This window comes from Aricia agestis, chromosome 2, assembly GCF_905147365.1.
Source record: "Aricia agestis chromosome 2, ilAriAges1.1, whole genome shotgun sequence".
NCBI lineage: Eukaryota > Metazoa > Arthropoda > Insecta > Lepidoptera > Lycaenidae > Aricia > Aricia agestis.
Genome location: NC_056407.1, coordinates 3490220 through 3509374, shown reverse-complemented (window position 1 = coordinate 3509374; position 19155 = coordinate 3490220). Strand labels below are relative to the sequence as shown.

Sequence of the window (19155 nt, the reverse complement as noted above, 5' to 3'; positions counted from 1 at the left end):
GAATAGATATAGTCATTACAACAAACAATTAATGAAATGTGTTATCGAAACTCGAAAGTCTTCGCTTCATCGGGCTACGCCAATACGTTTCTTATGCTACGAAGAGTGCTACGAAATATTGTTTAGTCGTAACTCGTAGGCCGTAGCAATGACGCAGAAACATTATAATAATAGTTAATAATATTATTGATATTGTAACCGGAACCTCTAAAATTCTTCGTTATAATAATAATATTATTTTGATAAGAACTATACATTAGTATCTTATTTGTCTTATATAATCAAATTTAGTGTGAGATGGTTTAGTGAACAGAAGCCCAGTTTTATAGAAAATCGGCGTCAAAGGAGGCGTTATATTTTACTGTACCACTATTTTGCTAACCAACAGGCAATCGACTACTTGACTCTTCAATTTTAAGAAAAATAACTTAATATCTATGTTAAAAGGTGCCTCAAACGTGCAAGTAGTTAATGCGTCATAGTGTTTCGTTGGTTAATTAATATGATTGGTGTATATGTCTGTATGTGTGTCCGTCAGCACTACAATGTGCGGATATATGAAGCTTTTTGTTCTCAATTTTGAAAGACAATAGAGCCAGCGGCGATTTTATCAGATCTAATCAGACACGTTGGATTTGTATGGACATGACGTCTCGTTTTGGTGTTTTTGCTAAAATACCAAGTATTTCATGGAAATGGAAATTCCATGGAAGCTGTTTATTTTATTGTAATAAAAATAGTATATCTTTCCGCGTGGTCAACTCTACATAATACATATTGTGAGCCTATTCTATATCATTAGTTTATTTTCTCTTGATAATATTATACTTAAATATTATTATTAGCACACATAAAATTACTATTTAAGATATTAAAATATTAATTTCACATGTATTTTAGAACTTGCGCATGGGGTTAATATTATAATGGTTTAAACATTCTTTTCATTTTTCTCACAACGTTTTTCTCGTCGTCAGATTTTCATTTTATTTTAATTTTACATTTGGACGAGCTTTTGCCCGCGGCTTCGCTCGTGTTAAGAAGTACTATTATATACAAACTTTCATCCCCTGTTATAATCCCTTGGGGTTGGAATTTATCAAAATCCTTTCTTAGCGGATGCCTACGTCATAACATCTACCTGCATGCCAAATTTCAGCCCGATCCGTCCAGTGGTTTGGGCTGTGCGTTGATACATCACCATGTCAGTCAGTCACCTTTGAGTTTTATAATAGATGATATTATGATTGAATGCTTGCCTTAACTAAATAATATAAATGCTGCTACTTTATGCAGTTCTGCGACTATTGCGTTTATGTTATCATGGTCATGTCCACACAAATCCATCGAGTATATCGCACCTGCATATAAGGCTATGTCGAACAATGCCTCTGTTCAGTCGGCGTCGCGGTACCCTATGACCTACATTCGCGTTTTTTTAATCGAGTAATAATCGCAATGTATCGATAAATCGGAATTTTGTGGATTTGTGTTTTTTGCGCATTTTTGGTGTTTTTTGGCAATGCGCAAAAATCGGTGATGCGGTACTATGAGGGTGTGTGTTAGTTTGGTGTTGAGTTTTATAGTGCAAGTGTTTGGGACACGGGTGATTCTTGTGGAGAATGCGCCAAGTATGTATTCGTTGTACTTAAACTTATATTATAGGATCTTATTGATATCACTAGGACATAAAATTGACAGATGGACATTTACACTTTCCTCTCTGCTAATACCAAACATGAGTAAATGAGTAACGGCTGCACTCAGAGACATTTAATGATGATTAAACTCCAATTTAATGAAGAGTTTCACAGATAATGTATGGGACTTATGTCAAAATATTCATTTAATTACAGTTAATTGATATTCGTCTCTGTGTATGGCAATAAATTTCGAGGCTTTCGGGGATTAAAAATTTAAACTAATAATTAAAACCGTTACTTTGGTAGCCCCGGTTTAAAATATTGCACTAAGATGCTATTGTGCACTCAATCTGTGCTCGCGACTGTAATAATTCTACATATTGGAACACAGTGTTTTTTTTTTTGGAATTATAATATTATGTCTGCTATTTGCATAATATACTACAAACAGTTTATTCGATAATGTAGATCACTAAACTAAACTATCTACTACTAAACTACCGCTAGACACCATAGACTCTTCATTAATTCGAATTCGAATGTATATGTTTATGTAATTATTAGGCATATATTATATAATATTATTAGAATTTTAGTTAGTTGTTAAGTTTCAATACTTATAGTTTTTATTAGAGCACAGTATACCCTAAGTTAATTGTTATTGTACTCCTATAGATACCAAAGGTCGCTTGGAAGAAATTGCTTAATAGCAATAAAGCCACCTTTGCGTTCTTGTATCTTTGCTGAATGTATTTTATGTGTGTACAATATCTTGAACGCAATAAAGTATATTCTATTCTATTCTAATAAGAGAGAGTCCTACTCCCATTTGTTGAGTATTAAATTAACCAGAGTAGGTACCTATGGGTAATATTATTATAAAAAAATATGGTTATATGTGAGACGTAATAAAACTTATTATTATCCCTACGTAAAAAGCCGCTTTTCTGCCTCAGTGGAAAATAATATAATATCTTAGTTATTTCTGAATATTATTTGATACTCCGTGATATAGTTAGGTTTAGTTATCCTGAATTATCAGTAATAATGTGACGTAACTACTTTTTGTGCCACCTTGAGTCATCCTCTATTTAAAGTATCAGATGTGAATGAATCAGTTTATAATTATTGCCTGCTCTAGTATTTGAACAAAAAATTCTAAGTAAATTTATAACGTTTTTTGTTTCATTAGACTTTAAAAGCTTCTTAGAATTAGAAGTTAGAAGTTACATAATAATGTTACTTTTGTGTTCTTTAATCCCGGTATAATCTTATCACAACATGTTAAAATTTCACATTTGAATGTTTTCAGTGTTGATATTTCTATTCATAAATGTACTAGAGTACACGTAAAACATTGTTGAATATTCATATTTATTTAAGAATTTATTGCTGATTTACTATTTGAGAAGTAGTTATATACAAACCCTTTGAACAAACTGCGGCGCAAAAGCCCTTTCGTTACCTTTTACTTTTATTACTTTTGCGTTAACAAATATTATTGTGCATGTACAAGCAACAAAATTCCTGTATTTTGCGTGAAAAAGATTTTAGTAAAATCATTAGCATAAACAAGGAAAAAAAGTAGAGGTATTATGCGTCCTTGAGGGACACCCATCCTGATCGCTCTTATCGCTGTCGCTGTAGGGTTACCTATAATATGACGTTTTTAAAATCGAATAATCTATTGTTTCAGCATGCTTTCGTCGAGTCCTGGCCGGTAAAAGGGCTCTTAGAAGTCACGTCAGAAGAGTCATAGACTGTGAAAGGCTTGAAGATTGTAGAAGAGAGTGCGCCACTGAAAAAAGGTTTCCATGCGAAAGCTTTAACTACAGGTAAATTAAAGTATATTTGATTGTTCGCTTAGTAAGCGATTATTAAGTAAGAATATATTTTTATTATTGTAGTTATGAGATGTACAAATGTTAAAAGCATCTTTACTGCATTGTTTTTAAGATTGTTGAATTATGTACTTACAAACGAAAAGCTGTGTCGTAAACAACAAAAGTACCTCGTGATAATTCGTAGTGTAATAGTAATTAGTCGAGTTACAAGATTAATAATTGCTGTATAAGTATAACAACAGTGAGGCCTACTGGTTCCCACTATTGTCTGTTTATTCATTGAGATCATTGAAGTATTGTGTCTAACTTCTGTAGGCGAGAGAACTAAGTATTTCAAACGTATTCTGGTATGAAGTCAGTTGGAAAATTGCTACTATAAATAAGAAGCCAATAGTCTAGGTTACGTAAGCCATAGCATGAGCAATATCCCTTATGATTTAGTGCTTATTAAATAAATCCATAAGAGATGGTAACCTGAAATATACACAAGATTGTAGATTGAATGAATGATGCATGAATCTACCAACAATGCCACTGTGGTCTAAAATTATAGAGCTTGCCTTTTTATTTCATGGCCCGAAAATTGCGAGTTCGTTTTCCGCCTAAGAACAACAAACTAGTACCATCAAGGTTTAAGACAATTAAGGCTATTGTCTGACGAGAATTATGACCCCTGTACTGGATGCAAAATTTGGTTATAATAATGTCCATCCTGCGCCTAAACCCTCGTCTGTTGTGATTATGGACTTAAGATAGAGTATTCTAAAAGACTTATGAATCTGCCAATGTTTATGTATTTGTAATGTACCTGATAGAACATTACAAGTACATATATCTCAAGTATATATACTCATATGACTTTTGACCTCGGCTCGCTGAAATCAGCTCCGTGCATCAGCATTGTTACAACTACCGTCACCTTGCGTACAGCACAGGGCCGGACTGCCAGGTCCGCCAATGGATCATAAAAGAACTGTGATAATGGCTGCTAATGAAGGCTAATAAAAATCATGAAAGCTTTAAGAGATATGCTATAAAGTTAAGCATGAAAAAAAGAAGATGAAAATAAGGTTAGAAATTATCATCTTAAAAATGTAAGTGCTTCAAATTAAAATATGAATAAAACAATCACCCTTTACACTTCCAAAAATTTGGTAGTTGGTTCCGTGCTAAGTTCTTGTTATGAAAACTTTTTGCTTTTTCACCGGGATCCAAATTCGTAACGCCCGCGCCACAGCAACAGAGATGCACAATAAAAAAACGTTATCCGAAAATAGTACAAAAAGTGACATCGTGGAAAATAGTTGTCCAAAATAAACTGTTCAGTAATTACCTTGTTCGCACAAGTACTACCTATTGGCCTTTACCCATAATCACCCCATTAAATACGTCCCTGTAAAAATACAATAATTTGCATAGAGTTTATCTGTTGCGTCCTCATTCGTGATATGCGAACGGTGCAATTGGGCTACACTCAAGGCCACGCATTGTGTACTATGGGAATACGTCATCAGATACGGCCGTTTTGTAACCCATTCATGACTACTTATAAATACTTGTAACGTAAAAGTTTCAAATATAAACTGACTATAAAAATTAAATAGTAGGCTGGTACTTGTGGCACTTTTAGGAATCAATTCAGTAGCTTAGACCCTCCGCCATAAGCCTAGCTTAAACTTTAGGCTACGGTGGAACGAATCTAAGGGTATCCTACTGTAATAGGTTAAAGGATATGTGTTCGTTTCACAAACCATCAAAGGGAGAGCTTTTAGTTTTGAAACAATTTTGTCATGTCGGCATATTTTTGAATCGATGCAAACGCAAGAATCATAAGAAATACCTCTGGAAATACATTAGCTTCCGGCAATTTTGGAAATTGATGCAAAAGTTGTGACAAAAAGCGATAATCCGGTGCTTTAAACCTCATCTACAATTATTACTGTGATTAAATTAATCCCCCAAAATATTTTTACGTGTGGCTATTGTTTTCGTAGTACTGACCGTGGACACTCTAAATGTAACCTAGAACTTGCGTGGTTTTGGGGTCGTTTGGCTATGTCGTAGTATTTTATGCTCAATGCGTTCAGTGCTTACTCATATTTTCATATTAGACATGATACCGTGACATGACAGCGTAATGACGCTAAAAAGTTAAAGAAACGCTCTTTGTTTATGTTTTAATTTTATTTCTTTTGCGTTAAAAATATTATTAGTATTGGTTATTATATAATATAACAATGTTACTTTATTTTCTTTAAACGTCTAAATCGGATTTGAATAAAATCATTAACATAAACAAGGAAAAGGAGCAGATGTAGCATACGTCCTTGAGGGACACCCATTCTGTTCTTTTATTCTTCTATCTGTGATGCTGTTTATGGCTTTTTTAAGTATGTCAGTGTTTCTATTCTTGCGCATATCCACTGTGGCCCTGCCATACATTGATCTGACTATTTTGCCAACGACATAAGTGTAATTGTCAAAGATAAAACATTTTTAAATAATTGCGATGATTTTGTCTGATCATTATCTGGCACAATCTTTGGTCGGATATCCTGTGATTGTTTACCCAAAACTCTTAAATTACATCCGACATGCAATCGTCTTGGAAGAATGCATCCCTTATTATTTTTATCCGATTGCGCTAGGAGAGTTATGTGTTAAAGTGTACGCTCAAAATTCCAGAGTTTATTATTTTAAATCTTGGTATTTTTTAATTCGTCTTCGTTGAAAGTAATACTGGATATCAAAGCATCGGTGTTATTTTTTAAATTGTTATATCAATACCTCTAATATACTTTTATAATGCCAAAGTGTGTATATTAATTTCCATCTGAAATTCCTTAATTTGAGTACTGAAAATAAACATAGACGTTTCATCCCGAAAACAAATATACGATTCATCCGCTGTAGACGAATTTCGTCGCAATGAAGTTGCCGCAACATCTAGTTTGGTAATGTTATGCTGTATGGCTAAAATTATTAATTTTAAGACGTTTGTTATAGATTGGACCCGTCGTTTCGGGGGAAAGGTCTCTGCGAGTTGATGACAAAGCCGATAGAAGCTTTCGATCTTCGCACAGATTTCGTCGACGACAAAGATTACGATTTCTACGAACTCGACCGTAACAGCTTGGAACCTTACTGCCCCAATACGCTAAGAGGCCCGGGGCTCTTGCACTCTGGCTACCTGTCTTCCAAACCTGAGAAAGGATCGTATAAGAACGACTATGGAGATAGAAGTTGGAGTAGCGAGTATGACCAAAGTAGCTATAGGGGGTACAAAAGGCGTTACGACAACCAAATCATACCATACCAAATCGGTAAGTATTCTAGATAGTTTAAGTATTTGTAAGTGGTTTTTTAATAAATGTATCTCACAGAAGCTTATTTTTAATTCCTTTTCTTTAATCCCATCCCGTAAACACGACATCCTAATATGAATGGAGCACTCCTGTGATGCATGTGGTAGCAAAAATTGCAGTCATAACATTTTAATATTAGATTATTTTTTGTCAATTTTGAATAATAACAAATAAACAGCCTGGAGGCCGCGAATAATAAGAAATTGAATCTAGGAAAAAAAGGAAGTACAGTCCGCAAGTAAAGTATTTGAGGCTAAATATGTATTTCATTGCCTACCCAGCACTACAGCCTATAAAATATATACGAGCTATTAATTAATCGAAGAGAAATATACAAACCTATTATGTTTACTGAATGCTGTAAAAATACATGAAATGCTAAGAAATAATAAGTAATTACAATAATAAGTAAAATTTCTTGAGTTTATTGTTATGAAAACCATAATTTTATCTTTATTGTAAAAAAATACTGGGCTAAAAAAATTGAGACAAGATTAAATAAGTTCAAGATTCAATAAATTATTTTTATTACTGTATTTATCTACTATCAGGATAATATCTAATTTATAAGCCTGCAAGCTGTGATTTGTATATTATGTAGAACTGAGAACAGCTTAGCTATTGCAAATTCTACTTAATTATTTTAAATCACTAAAAATAAAAACAATATTATTACTTAATGTAAACGATACATTCTTCTCTAAAGTAAGGCAAAACAAATGCAACCGCATAATATTATATTATGTACAGTGACGGATTAACCCTTAACAAAATTAGGCAATTGCCTAGGGCATCAGGTCTGAGGGGGCACCAGAGGGAGCACAAAAAATATGGCCTTAGGGCACGTTCACGTCTCACTCTCCAAAACCACATCAAACAAAATTTCTAGGAAAAAACTATCTGTACTAGTTGACACAGGCATGGATTGCTTAGGGCATCAAGTAGCCTTAATCCGTCACTGATTATTGTTCAATATTATTATTATGTTGTAACGCCTACCTAAATACTTTAGCAAATATTTAATATCATGTTAGTCTACTAAGGCTCAAATTTATTTCATACATGGATGTACTAAATTATCATAAAGTTAATTGCTCTATCATGAGAAGTTTAGGTCCATTCAAATAGGCATGCGTAATTATTCTTAGTTTATTCATGCCATTAAACTTTAATCATTGTGACTTTAACACGTCAGCAGTAACGTAGGTATCAATTATCAACAGTAGGCTGCATTTCCACCAGAGCTGAGCGGAGCTGTGTTGCGAGGAATGTGTTTATGAGAACCAATAGCATCGCCGCGCTGAGCGATGTGAAGGCAAAGTCATGTCAATGAAGCGATTCTATTGGTTTTCAAAAATACATTATTAGTTAAGGGATTAGCGTCTACGGTTGGTAGAAATGGGAATTAGATTCATATTCTAAACTCAAATATATTCCAGGCATACCAAACGAACGCGATAGGACTAAATACAGCGACTACGGTAGCTACGGCGGCTATAACAGCTACTACAAGGATAGAAACGACTACCACAAATCTATGAACTACTGGAGCATTGAAGAAGACAGGCCCTACTATGGAGTGAAACCGTATACTGAGGCTCAGGACTTCGACTATTATAGTTTAGGCAAGAAGAATTGGAGGAACCATGAGTATGGCTACGGAACGTGGAATGCTTGGAACAATTCGGAGTACGCTTCGAGCTACGATCGAGTTGGTACTCGACCGAGTTACGATCGACCATATTATGAGGCGCCGTACTATGTTGAAGCTGAGGGCAGAAGCGATGAGCCTGATGAAGGTATGTACTATTAGAGAAGTTGATTCCTAGGCAGATGGCGCAGCTAACATTGAATTGACATAAGCCGACCACATAACATAGGTCCGTCAACTGCCTAGGAATCAATTTCCTCGATGGTACTTTTAAATTGTTATTAGGCTTGGAAAAACTTTGCATTGGATCATGTTTGAGCTATGATTCTAACACGTACAAAGGTACGTCAGTGTTAATTGTGATGTGTCGGCTGTGTTTCGCATAACCCTACCAAATTACATAGCTCCTCCATCTGCCTATAAATACATTTCTCTGATGAAGTAAATTGGCCTTTCGTTACTTAAATCTCTTTCACTACTTCACGAAAGATTGCTTTTGAGTTTCAATGACAGCGTTATAGCAATAAATTCTTTTAAAAATATAAGAGCGAGATAGCATTGAAGTGTGCGAGCAAAAGAATCCCAAACTAGACTTTATAGGGAGTAACAGTTGTGCTATTAACTTTTTTTTCATTTTCAGACTGCCTTTCCCGTCGGCACGCGGGCATGTCTCTAGGAGTGGCGGCTATCAAGCGGGCGCTGCACGTCCACAATGTGCTTGGGTGTGAAGCCGCCTGCTTCTCGGAGACCAGCTTCAAATGCGTCTCTTATAGCTTCAAGTTAGTGACAATGAAAGTTCCAAACAAAACAGTAGAACGGTTCGAATATATGTGTGAGTGTCGGGTGCTTATTCATTCTCACACGCAAAACAGTGCGAAACATGCTAAGACTTGTGGAATCGAATGGCGTGATCCGACCGGTGCTAGCATTGGTGCTAGCTCCAAATAGACAACTTGAGGGGGAGAAGGCGCTCATGAGGCTGATGTCTCGAAACCAGCTGCAGGCAGCGGGGTGGGAGACAATGTATAGATGTATATTATTAAGCCGTCTATTACGCCGCGCGCCGTTTGGTTTTCGGGGCTTGTCCATATAAATCTATACATTGTCACGCGCCGCTCATACCCCGCTGCCCGCTGGTTCGAGACTTCAGCCTGAGAAATTTATGGGCGGTGCACTGCCCTCACAAGCCGAGACATCCCTTACAATTTCTCACAATTCTCCTATTAATCATTAATGTTTACTTACTTGAAGTGTCTATCAAGTATCAAGTGATACTGCAAGATGGTGGTACCAGCCCCGGATTCATAAATAGGCCGTTATAGGCCTCGCTCTAGGGGCGACAGCGTCCTGGAGGGCGGCAGCGTCCATAGAGGCCCTACCTAGTTCGTACATGGGGCGGCAGAAATAAAGTACTCTCATAAAAAATATTAATTCGTCACTGGGCACACACCTATTATTTTTGTCAACTACAAGATCCTCGTAGCTCTGATCGTCGACATCTCCCACAGGTATTCTACCCCCGTCGGCGCCGACAACTGCTTCCTCAGCGAGCGGCCATACACCGGGCTGGTGATGTCGGCTGACAGCGCGTCTGACGTGTATGCGATGCCGGAACATATTTGTAGCGCTGTCAGCACCAAGCCTTGGGTTGAGAGTGGTAAGTACGCTGAAGGTCTGGTGATGTCGGGATCGGACTCATTTTAGTCTTGGTTTACGATTAAAAGCGGATAAAATGTTATGTTATCTAAAGTCTGGTAGCTAGATATAGTGAAATCTGACTATTGGTCTCTTGTTGCTAGTCTATTTTACTAGCACAAAAGAATATTAAGTATCTTGTTCACTCTCGTGTGTGTTGTGTAAATGTAAGTTTTACGTAAGCTGGAAACCACATGCGCGTGTGAAAGAGAGAGCTGTATGTCCCCCACCCTTTTTTTTCTTCATTCCGCGATAATCGAATTTCTGCGCACTGGAGTTGCGGGTGATAAATAGATTTAAATAACTTTATTTTCCCAGAATGCTTCTGGCACGTCCGCTCCGGTACGGCCGTAGCCGGTTACGCTGTGAAGGCGGCGCTTACCGTGACAGGCCTCGGCGCGTGCGAGGCGGAATGTATCAGAGCTGCCGGCTTCTTCTGTCGAGGGTTTAGTTTTAGGTATAACAATATTTTTAGTATTTTAAGTTCTGGATAAACAGAGTGTAACAAAACAAAGTTATACAGGTTGTAACAGAACTAAGTGATAATACTTTAGGGTGTATATTATGTGTTCCTTGTATAGAGTTCACTGTGTACAAGTAGCAGCGCTGAAAGACCATTTTTTTGTGATTTGTCATACGTTAAAAAAAATCAATAGAAAATAGAAATTCGAACAATGTGAACTCTATACACGGGACTCATACACAACCTAAAGTATTACTCATACACAGCTTAAAGTATTTAGGTTGTGTATATTGAGTAATACTCATTTAACACGCCCCTTTGTGGGCGCTGAAGATCTAAAGGGGGGCGTTGTGTAGAGGCTTGGGGGTGATTTATTTCATCAGGTTGCAGTTTGAATTGAAACATTGGGCGCTAAAACAGCAGTAGACAAAATAAGTTTGAGAACCCCTGCTTTAGGGTGTGTATGTTGGGACGTTTCTCATAGAAACAGAAGTACAACCCTTTTAGCGCTGCACCTTTACAGAGAACTCTTTCAGCACCTCGTCCGTTGTACTAGTAGTTTGAAACATCTGTTTTGAATTGTAAATCCATAATGTTCTCTTGAAATAATGATACCAGTTAAGCACCTAACATACACCCCAAATAATTTTCTCCTTTAGATTCGACAGCCCAACAATTGGTGACGACCTAGAGAACTGCCTTCTAACATCAACACCGCCTACGTCACTGGAGACGGGCAGCGGTCTCCGGCCTAACGCAGGGCACGAGTTGTACGCGCGAGGCAACTATGGCCGCGGCTGCGAACCCGTGTACGACGATATGAGCAGGAAAGAGTCTGGTAAGCTACTATTTACACTAACTTTTTTTTTTCTTGATTTGCTACTCAGGATACTAAAGTAGGGCGACAAACTCATCGACTTTACAGAGCGTCGTTGAAGTGCTACGCGTCATTTTTTGGCTATTTTGATATTTTGATGCCATTCACTAGAAAAAGACGCATCGTATTAGCCAATCAGGAACACGTATCGCTAAAAAAATCTTCTAAAATAGTTAAATAGTAGACCTGCTTTAGTATGGTATCTACACAAAATTATGGAATAATTGTTTTCTCTCTCCTGAAAAGTTGCTATTTTTGACTTATGCGGTGTTAGTACTTAAACGACGAGAGGTACTTTTAGATTAAACCATCACCTCTTTCAAACTATGCCAATATCATATTTTTAAAAGAAAAAAAATAACACTACCTAGAAAAAAGTCGGACCTGTACCTGCTCCTGATCTCTCGCCAGTTATGTCGGTATTCCGCTCCATTGGGTTATGAGAGTAAAGGATACTGCTCTTGTGTATTGTGCACACACTTGGGCACTATAAAATTACTCCTGCGTATAACTGGCCTGGATTCATTGAAACCAGAGTGCTCTTGTGTATTGCGCACACACTTGAGCACTATAAAATTACTCCTGCGTAACTGGCCTGCAGGTTTCATTGAAACCAGAGTGCTCTGTATATTGCGCACACATTTGGGCACTATAAAATAACTCCTGCGTAACTGGCCTGGTTTCATTGAAACCAGAGTGCTCTTGTGTATTGCGCACACACTTGGGCACTATAAAAATAACTCCTGCGTAACTGGCCTGGTTTCATTGAAACCAGAGTGCTCTTGTGTATTGCGCACATACTTGGGCGCTATAAAATTACTCCTGCATAACTGGACTGGTTTCAGAACGCGTCGTGGCCGTTTTCGTAAGGGCCACAACACGAATTAGCGTCGTGGCTGTTTTTAAATGCTCAGAACGCGCCATGGCTTTTCTCGATTACCACAACACGTTGTGGTCGAATAGCACGTCAGCCACGACACGAATTTCGCTATGTGGTATTTTCTGTGATTACCAGAACGCGTCGTGGCCGTTTCACCATGACCACAACGCGTTATGAGCCATTTTTTCGCTCACTGAGCGTTTTCGGTCTTTGAGCGTAACATATACATTACATACTCATGTCATATTTTGTCCGCAAAATGCTACATAGTAACTATTTAGTAATCTGTGATGCTACGTTCAGTGCGCCCCTAGTATTACAAATACCACATTTTGCTTGCAGAATGCTACCTGCAATACGACAGCTCGGCGCGTCTACGTACGGGTGCGGTATCGGGGCGGGCGCGCACACACTCCCGCGCGGACTGCGCCGCCGCCTGTGCGGGCGCGCCATTCCACTGCCGCAGTTTCAGCTACAGGTAGGTGTGGCGAGGAAATTGTCGCTGTAATAACGTTAAACGCAAGAGAGGCAGACATAGCTGATCATGAAAAACTATAATCATAATTATACTCATCAGAGTAAATATTTTTAAATGCAAAAATTCCATAGATTAGTTTTCATATCAAAATATATTGTAGGTTTAAATTAAATTACAGGCTTGAAAATATTCCTAGTAACTTTCAGCCTGCATAAATTAAAAGATGTTATAATGCGTCTGAAATGTTGGTACGTTTTCTTTTCACTTTCAGTGAAAAGACGCCACCAGCTTTGGACAACTGTCTTCTGTCTCAAATTCGCCTATCGGATCTACAAAAAGGAGTCGACTATGAATACTTCAGAGGCTCTCTGCTGTTTTCTTTCGACATATTTAATGGGCGATGTATGAAGAAAATTCATCCAAAAGGATTCAGGTATGTGTAAACTTTTTTATCAATTGTTTTAAAAATAAATAAAGTTTTAATAACTATATTTTTATTACGTACGGTATCAATAATATTCGTATTAATTGACCAAACGTTTTTATAATCTCCAATGAATTGCGCAAATAGATAAGCAGATTCATTGTATTCTTATATCAACTGTCGAATATTTATTTTTGAAAATTTCAGACCTTCAGTACCGATACCCGAAATTCCGCATCCACCTCTGGACTCTCCTTACGAAATCACGTACCCAGGCACCGGACCTGAAGATGAACCGCCTCCCTCAGGTAAAACCAACATAATGTTCCCTTTTATGATAGCTATAAGTTTTAATAAAGAGGTAACATCTGAGAGAGATTTTTAAAATATCAAATTCGCATTTTACTTACTTCGTAAAAAACAATTAACATTTTATTCTATGAGTTTGAATGCATTGCATTGCGTTGCAAAGCGGCTTCACTCGTACAGAAACATGTGTTTGAATATGTAATTGCCTAAGTAATAATACAGGACGTGTAGTGTATTTCGAAATATTTTGAGGTCTATCATTAATATGCTTTCTTTGCAGAAGTATACATATCTGGTCCACCGAGCGGCCCAACCGGCGTTGAGTATCCACCCGTCCTCAGATCTAGACCAAGCTACCCTAAACCGAGCACTATATTAAGACCTGTTTATGTTGAGGAATATCCCAGTGGTCCTCCCAGCGGTCCTCCCAGCGGACCAATCGGCCCAAGTGGAGGAGGACCAGTCATATACGATGACGTGGAGCCCAGTGGTCCTATAGGACCGCCAGTCGGTCCTTCGAGCTATGCTGGTCCTTCGAGCTATGTTGGTTCTTCGAGCTACCCCGGTATACCTTCGGATATCAGGCATAGGAATTCTGGTTATTTACCATCTCCAGATTACGATACGGGCTTCAAACCCAGTTTCCCTCCCAAGGTCAGGCCGAGTTATGGACCCTACCCGAACGATATTGATCATGGGTATAAGCCAGGGTATGCCGGCCAGTCCTCGTACAGCCCGAGACCATACGGAAAGTATGATTATGGTTCCTACAGGCCGACCAAACCAAAAACTCCAGTGTACGAAGATGACGAAACATGTGAGTAAAAATATTATACAAAATTCTAATATTGTGACATTTAGTTTATTTGAAGTCATGGAATTGGAAAATGATCAAGCTATAGGTATAACTAAAACTCAACTTATTCGAAGAATAGTTGTGATATATCGCTTGAGCTTGACAAAACTCAACCAAATTATGTAGGTCCACCATCTGCCTATGAATTCAATTTCCTGAAGCAGATGTCATTAAATAGCGCTGCGCGCTTGCTTAGTTCTATCTTATAGCCTTTCGTATGTTTCACATATTATTTTATGAATATTTTCAGTGGTATCTTGGCAGCACTACACAGTATCCGGATTTCCGTGCAGGAAAGGAACAGTTTGCGCCCAAAACGTTATCACCAAGCATTGGGCGTGCGAGCCGGAAGGCGGAGAAATTGGTAGGAAACTAATTATTTTCAATAATTTTCAATAAGAAAAAAAGGTTTTTTCAAGATCGTTAGATTCCTAGGCCTGGCCATTAAGCCAAGACCTTCATTTTCGCTTCGTAATAGAATCGCCGATCAAAATGTATGCAATTGACATAAGCTTTCGTTAATATGACGTTGACGTTTGAGTCGTCTTATGTCAATTCCTTACATTTTGATCGGCGATTCTATAAAGAAAAAATCTTGGCTCACCCCCCAGGTTCCTAAGACACGCACACACACATTGTAGCTAATTATAGCAATAATTGCAGGTGCTTGGGACTACTGTTGCGCGCCCTCCCACCGCTGCGGCTACAGTGAAGGGTTTCAGAAGCCTTGGTAAGATATTATCACTTACATAGAAATAATATTTTTGCCAAACGAATTATAGCGAGACTGTTTCTATTGTGTATGTATCAATATATCGATACTTGCATATTAAATACGAATAGTAATAATAAATTCGAAAGTGTGTCCGTCCATCTATATAACCAACATGTTCAGGTGCTACGTCGGTTCTACCAAGGAGCAATGGCGGCCGTGCAGCGAAAAGTATTACCCATACCATCGCTCCATCGCGCCGGCACAGCAATATGACAGAGGTAAAAACCTATATTCATATCAATATTTTCAATGCTTAAACTGTTATTGTACCGATTTAGATGTTTGGAATTGAGCTACTTTTATTTCCGGGATGGGAGCCCAACTAGCAATTTTCTCCGAATAAGCTGATTTAAGCTTTATGCTTACACCACTGCACAGATTTTATTTCCCCTAAGCATCTAATGGATAATAAGATGTTTGTGGCAAAATGCACGCACTAGGAAATTAGGAAATTATGCGCGAACAAAAATACAGGTAGCATAATTTTAATAGGGATTCAATAAATGGCCTAGGAATAGTTGTGGGAATAAGCGTGGAGGCCAAAGGAAGATCTTGCGACCGAGTCAGGTGGTATGCTCGGTCAGGCCGGAGCCCACGTGATACATTTCAGCTGTGTGTACCGACGCGCTTAGAAAACTTCGATAGGGCGATGTAGGAATGTTAGGCGAATTGTGGGTACCGCCCACCACATAGTCAATGTATAATATTTAAATTAAATTTTCCAGAGGCAATTCGCCCTCGGCCAGACCAACCCAGTGACAAGAATAGCTACGTCTCCGACGCTACTACTAGATACCAGTCGTACCTTCCCGAAGCCGATAAGAAGTATTGGGATGATCTCTATGAAAACGGCCCCAGAGCATACTATGACGCTTATGGAAATCCTTTACCAGGTAATGTAACTTTACACATGAATTTTATAGGGTGCAACAAAAATAAAGTGATAGTTATTTACGGTGTGTATTTGTTTCTATATAGAAGTCACTGTGAAAGTAGCTTCGCTGAAAGAGCAAATTTTTTTGGAACGAAGTTCCTTATCGCGCATTGCGAAAGAGGACTAGACAGAAAAAATTAAGACCAAAAAGTTGTACACCTCTCAAGTTATATTTGTGATTTGTATAGGCAAGCATCACAGCGTCACGAATTTTCCCATACAAATCACAAAAAATATTTGCTCTCTCAGCGCTGCTACTTTCACAATGAACTCTATAATTATAAGGAACACATACACACCCTACACACCTCAGAATCACAAATCAGATTTTTTTTACCAGAACCTAAGTACTTTGCCCCCCCCCCCCCCCCCCCTGGCCCAGAACCTGGGTACGCCCATGAATGTCATCTATTTTAAACATTTACACACCAATTGCCAATTAAAAACATAACAAAAATATATTGATGTTTACTTTACAGGTTATTCTCGCGTTCCAATGGAAGAGACTTCTCATGTAAAGTATCAGAGGAATACACCCAGACCTAATTCCGGAAATTGGGTCAAAGTGGAGCAAGAAGATGATATTCCACAGAAAGGATTGGGAGCCCCCAGGTAATTACAATTTTCAATAATAGGTAACATTTTTTATTGGATCACTATATGACGCCCGCAAATTCTTTGCGGCAATATTCGTTTGCGCTGGAACCGTACATTTTTCCTATGTCCTTTCCCGAGATTCAAAGTATCTACATACCAAATTTCAAAAAAATCGGTTTAGCGTGAGGAAGTAACAGACAGACAGACACACTTTCGCATTTAATGTTAAATAATATTAGTATGGGTAAGGGAGACAACAAAACTTCCAAAGGTTGTCTTTTTATGTGGAAAATAATAGTGATTCTAATATACTATTGTTAAATTTTCCTACAGGTACTGGCCTGTGGCATACCTACATAAAGGCCCACCACCCAACATGACCTACTTTAAATACAATGAAACGACAACAACTGAAAAATATCTTCCAACTCCTGTCCACACCGAAAGCGTTAGAATTGAAAGAACAACGGAAAATTATTCCGAGTCTAGAACTTATGCTAGAGTTGATAACGAACAAGATTTGAGGAAGGATGAACAGATAAATAAACAAGATAATAAATATATTTATGTCAATAACGCATCACAAAGCACTCACAAGCCAACTACAACATCACGTCCCAATGAAACAATACTAACAGAAAATTCAAATGATGAAAATAATTCAAGTACAATAAAAAATGTGTACATTTCTCCCGAACAATTCCGAGCAAACAATGATAACTCAAAAGGCATAGACGACAAACTAATTGACTTCTCGAAATCCATAGAAGTAGTAGATTTGAACGATCGAAAGAATTACAAAACCTTGGAAGCTGAAGAGAAGCAAATCGAAGCCATAGGAAGGCTTCTCGCATCGAGGAGAGCGACCAAGCTAGTTATACATAAGAGATCACAAAACGACTTGGAATCTAGAAACGTTGTTGCTGACAAGAACACGGATTTTAACTTTAGAAATCGTTTCCCGACATCCAATGCTGAAAGAAAAGGAGTGATACAAAAAATCACCAAAGAAGAAATAGAAAAAGAAAAACTATTGAAGGACAAAAGTTTAGAAGTCAGCGAAACGACTTACGTGAGACCACCGAGAGTGTTGAGTACGACAGAAAATATACGTAAAGCAATCATTAACGGTAAAGTATATTATGACGCAACAATAAGAGATCAAAGAGATCTGTTTTTGAATTCGACAAGGAAACCAAAAAATATCAGTCTCAATAACAACAAAGCGCCGTCTATTATACCTAATGTTAGCTTGAAGAAGAATATCAGAACTAGAAGTCCTAATCCAGTGAGACGAGTAAAAAGAGTGTACAAGAAGAGATATAACCCAGAAGAAGTAAGAAGAAGGCTGCTAGAGCGAGAAAGGAATAAGCAAAACGTAACAGATGAAGAGAGCTAAAATCCGATTTTAAATACATAAGTAATTAATAGTTTTGATACTGCTCTATAGTGTATAAGTTTTACATTGTCAATTCGACTAAAAAAACTTTTGGTCGATTTGACGATGAAGTAGTATTTTAAATTACTCTAAATTATTTTAAGTTCTGTTTAATGATTTAGAAAATATTATGTTGATTTAAAACTTAAAATTTTAGTGCTGCTTTTAAAAACTGACCTTGAGGTGTTTTTGACAATAATTAAAAAAAACAAGTATAGATGTTGACACATTTGCCGCCTTTGCGTTTTTAGCAAACCCGAGTTACCATTTATATTATTTTACAATGTTTTGGATATATTTTATACATTTTGAATTATGTGTTAATTTAAAAGTTAATAAATTTTAAATGCAATAATTTTAGTTTATCTTTGTGTATTTTTCTTGATGTTTTCAATTACTAAAGATGTCAGCGACAAACAGACAAGAAACATCTTAATTATTCTATAAACTTATCTACTGAAAAGAAAAAGCATAAACTACATCAGAGATTTTCAACACTTCAAATTGATAAGACTTTTGTTACTAATGAGTAAAGACACAAAATAATATAAATAATAGTACCTACTGCTAATGAGTGCTAATGACGTGATGGATCTTACAACGACTTCAAGGCCTCAGAGAGATCGATAGTAATTAGATGGAGTGTAAATGAATTTTTAACAGACAATGCATAATAAACTAGCTAAAAGCCGAGCTTTGTGAGGGCTTGCGTCGTCACGGCTTGACTGATTGGTGATAACTGATAAGGCTTTACTAATATTCATGTAAGACTGTTTGAAGACCCCAATATACGAAAATAAAATATAATAAAATAAGGCTTCTTACAGATGAACGGCACGTGTTGGCGGCACGCGTCGGCGGTGGTCGACGGCGGTTGACGGCAGTCGACGGCAACCATTGACAGTTTATGACGCTTATAGGGGGCC

General features: G+C 37.5%; 1 protein-coding gene across 2 annotated transcripts in view; it reads left to right on the top strand.

The window, feature by feature from the left end:
- LOC121737717 overlaps nucleotides 1–18341 on the top strand; it is a 41051-nt gene extending 22710 nt beyond the window's left edge. Inside the window, exons 4-20 of one of the 2 annotated variants that reach the window (XM_042129406.1) lie at nucleotides 3340–3478; nucleotides 6494–6810; nucleotides 8292–8651; nucleotides 9144–9282; nucleotides 10012–10160; nucleotides 10517–10655; nucleotides 11321–11499; nucleotides 12761–12896; nucleotides 13168–13329; nucleotides 13528–13628; nucleotides 13910–14446; nucleotides 14736–14849; nucleotides 15149–15215; nucleotides 15381–15478; nucleotides 15986–16153; nucleotides 16674–16806; nucleotides 17125–18341. In XM_042129406.1, coding sequence (XP_041985340.1) covers nucleotides 3340–3478; nucleotides 6494–6810; nucleotides 8292–8651; nucleotides 9144–9282; nucleotides 10012–10160; nucleotides 10517–10655; nucleotides 11321–11499; nucleotides 12761–12896; nucleotides 13168–13329; nucleotides 13528–13628; nucleotides 13910–14446; nucleotides 14736–14849; nucleotides 15149–15215; nucleotides 15381–15478; nucleotides 15986–16153; nucleotides 16674–16806; nucleotides 17125–18190 — 4004 coding nt within the window. In that variant the 3' untranslated portion in view covers nucleotides 18191–18341. The remainder of the gene's footprint in view (nucleotides 1–3339; nucleotides 3479–6493; nucleotides 6811–8291; nucleotides 8652–9143; nucleotides 9283–10011; nucleotides 10161–10516; nucleotides 10656–11320; nucleotides 11500–12760; nucleotides 12897–13167; nucleotides 13330–13527; nucleotides 13629–13909; nucleotides 14447–14735; nucleotides 14850–15148; nucleotides 15216–15380; nucleotides 15479–15985; nucleotides 16154–16673; nucleotides 16807–17124) is intronic. The other variant, XM_042129414.1, reaches the window with a different exon arrangement.
- The last annotated feature ends 814 nt before the right edge of the window (nucleotides 18342–19155 follow it).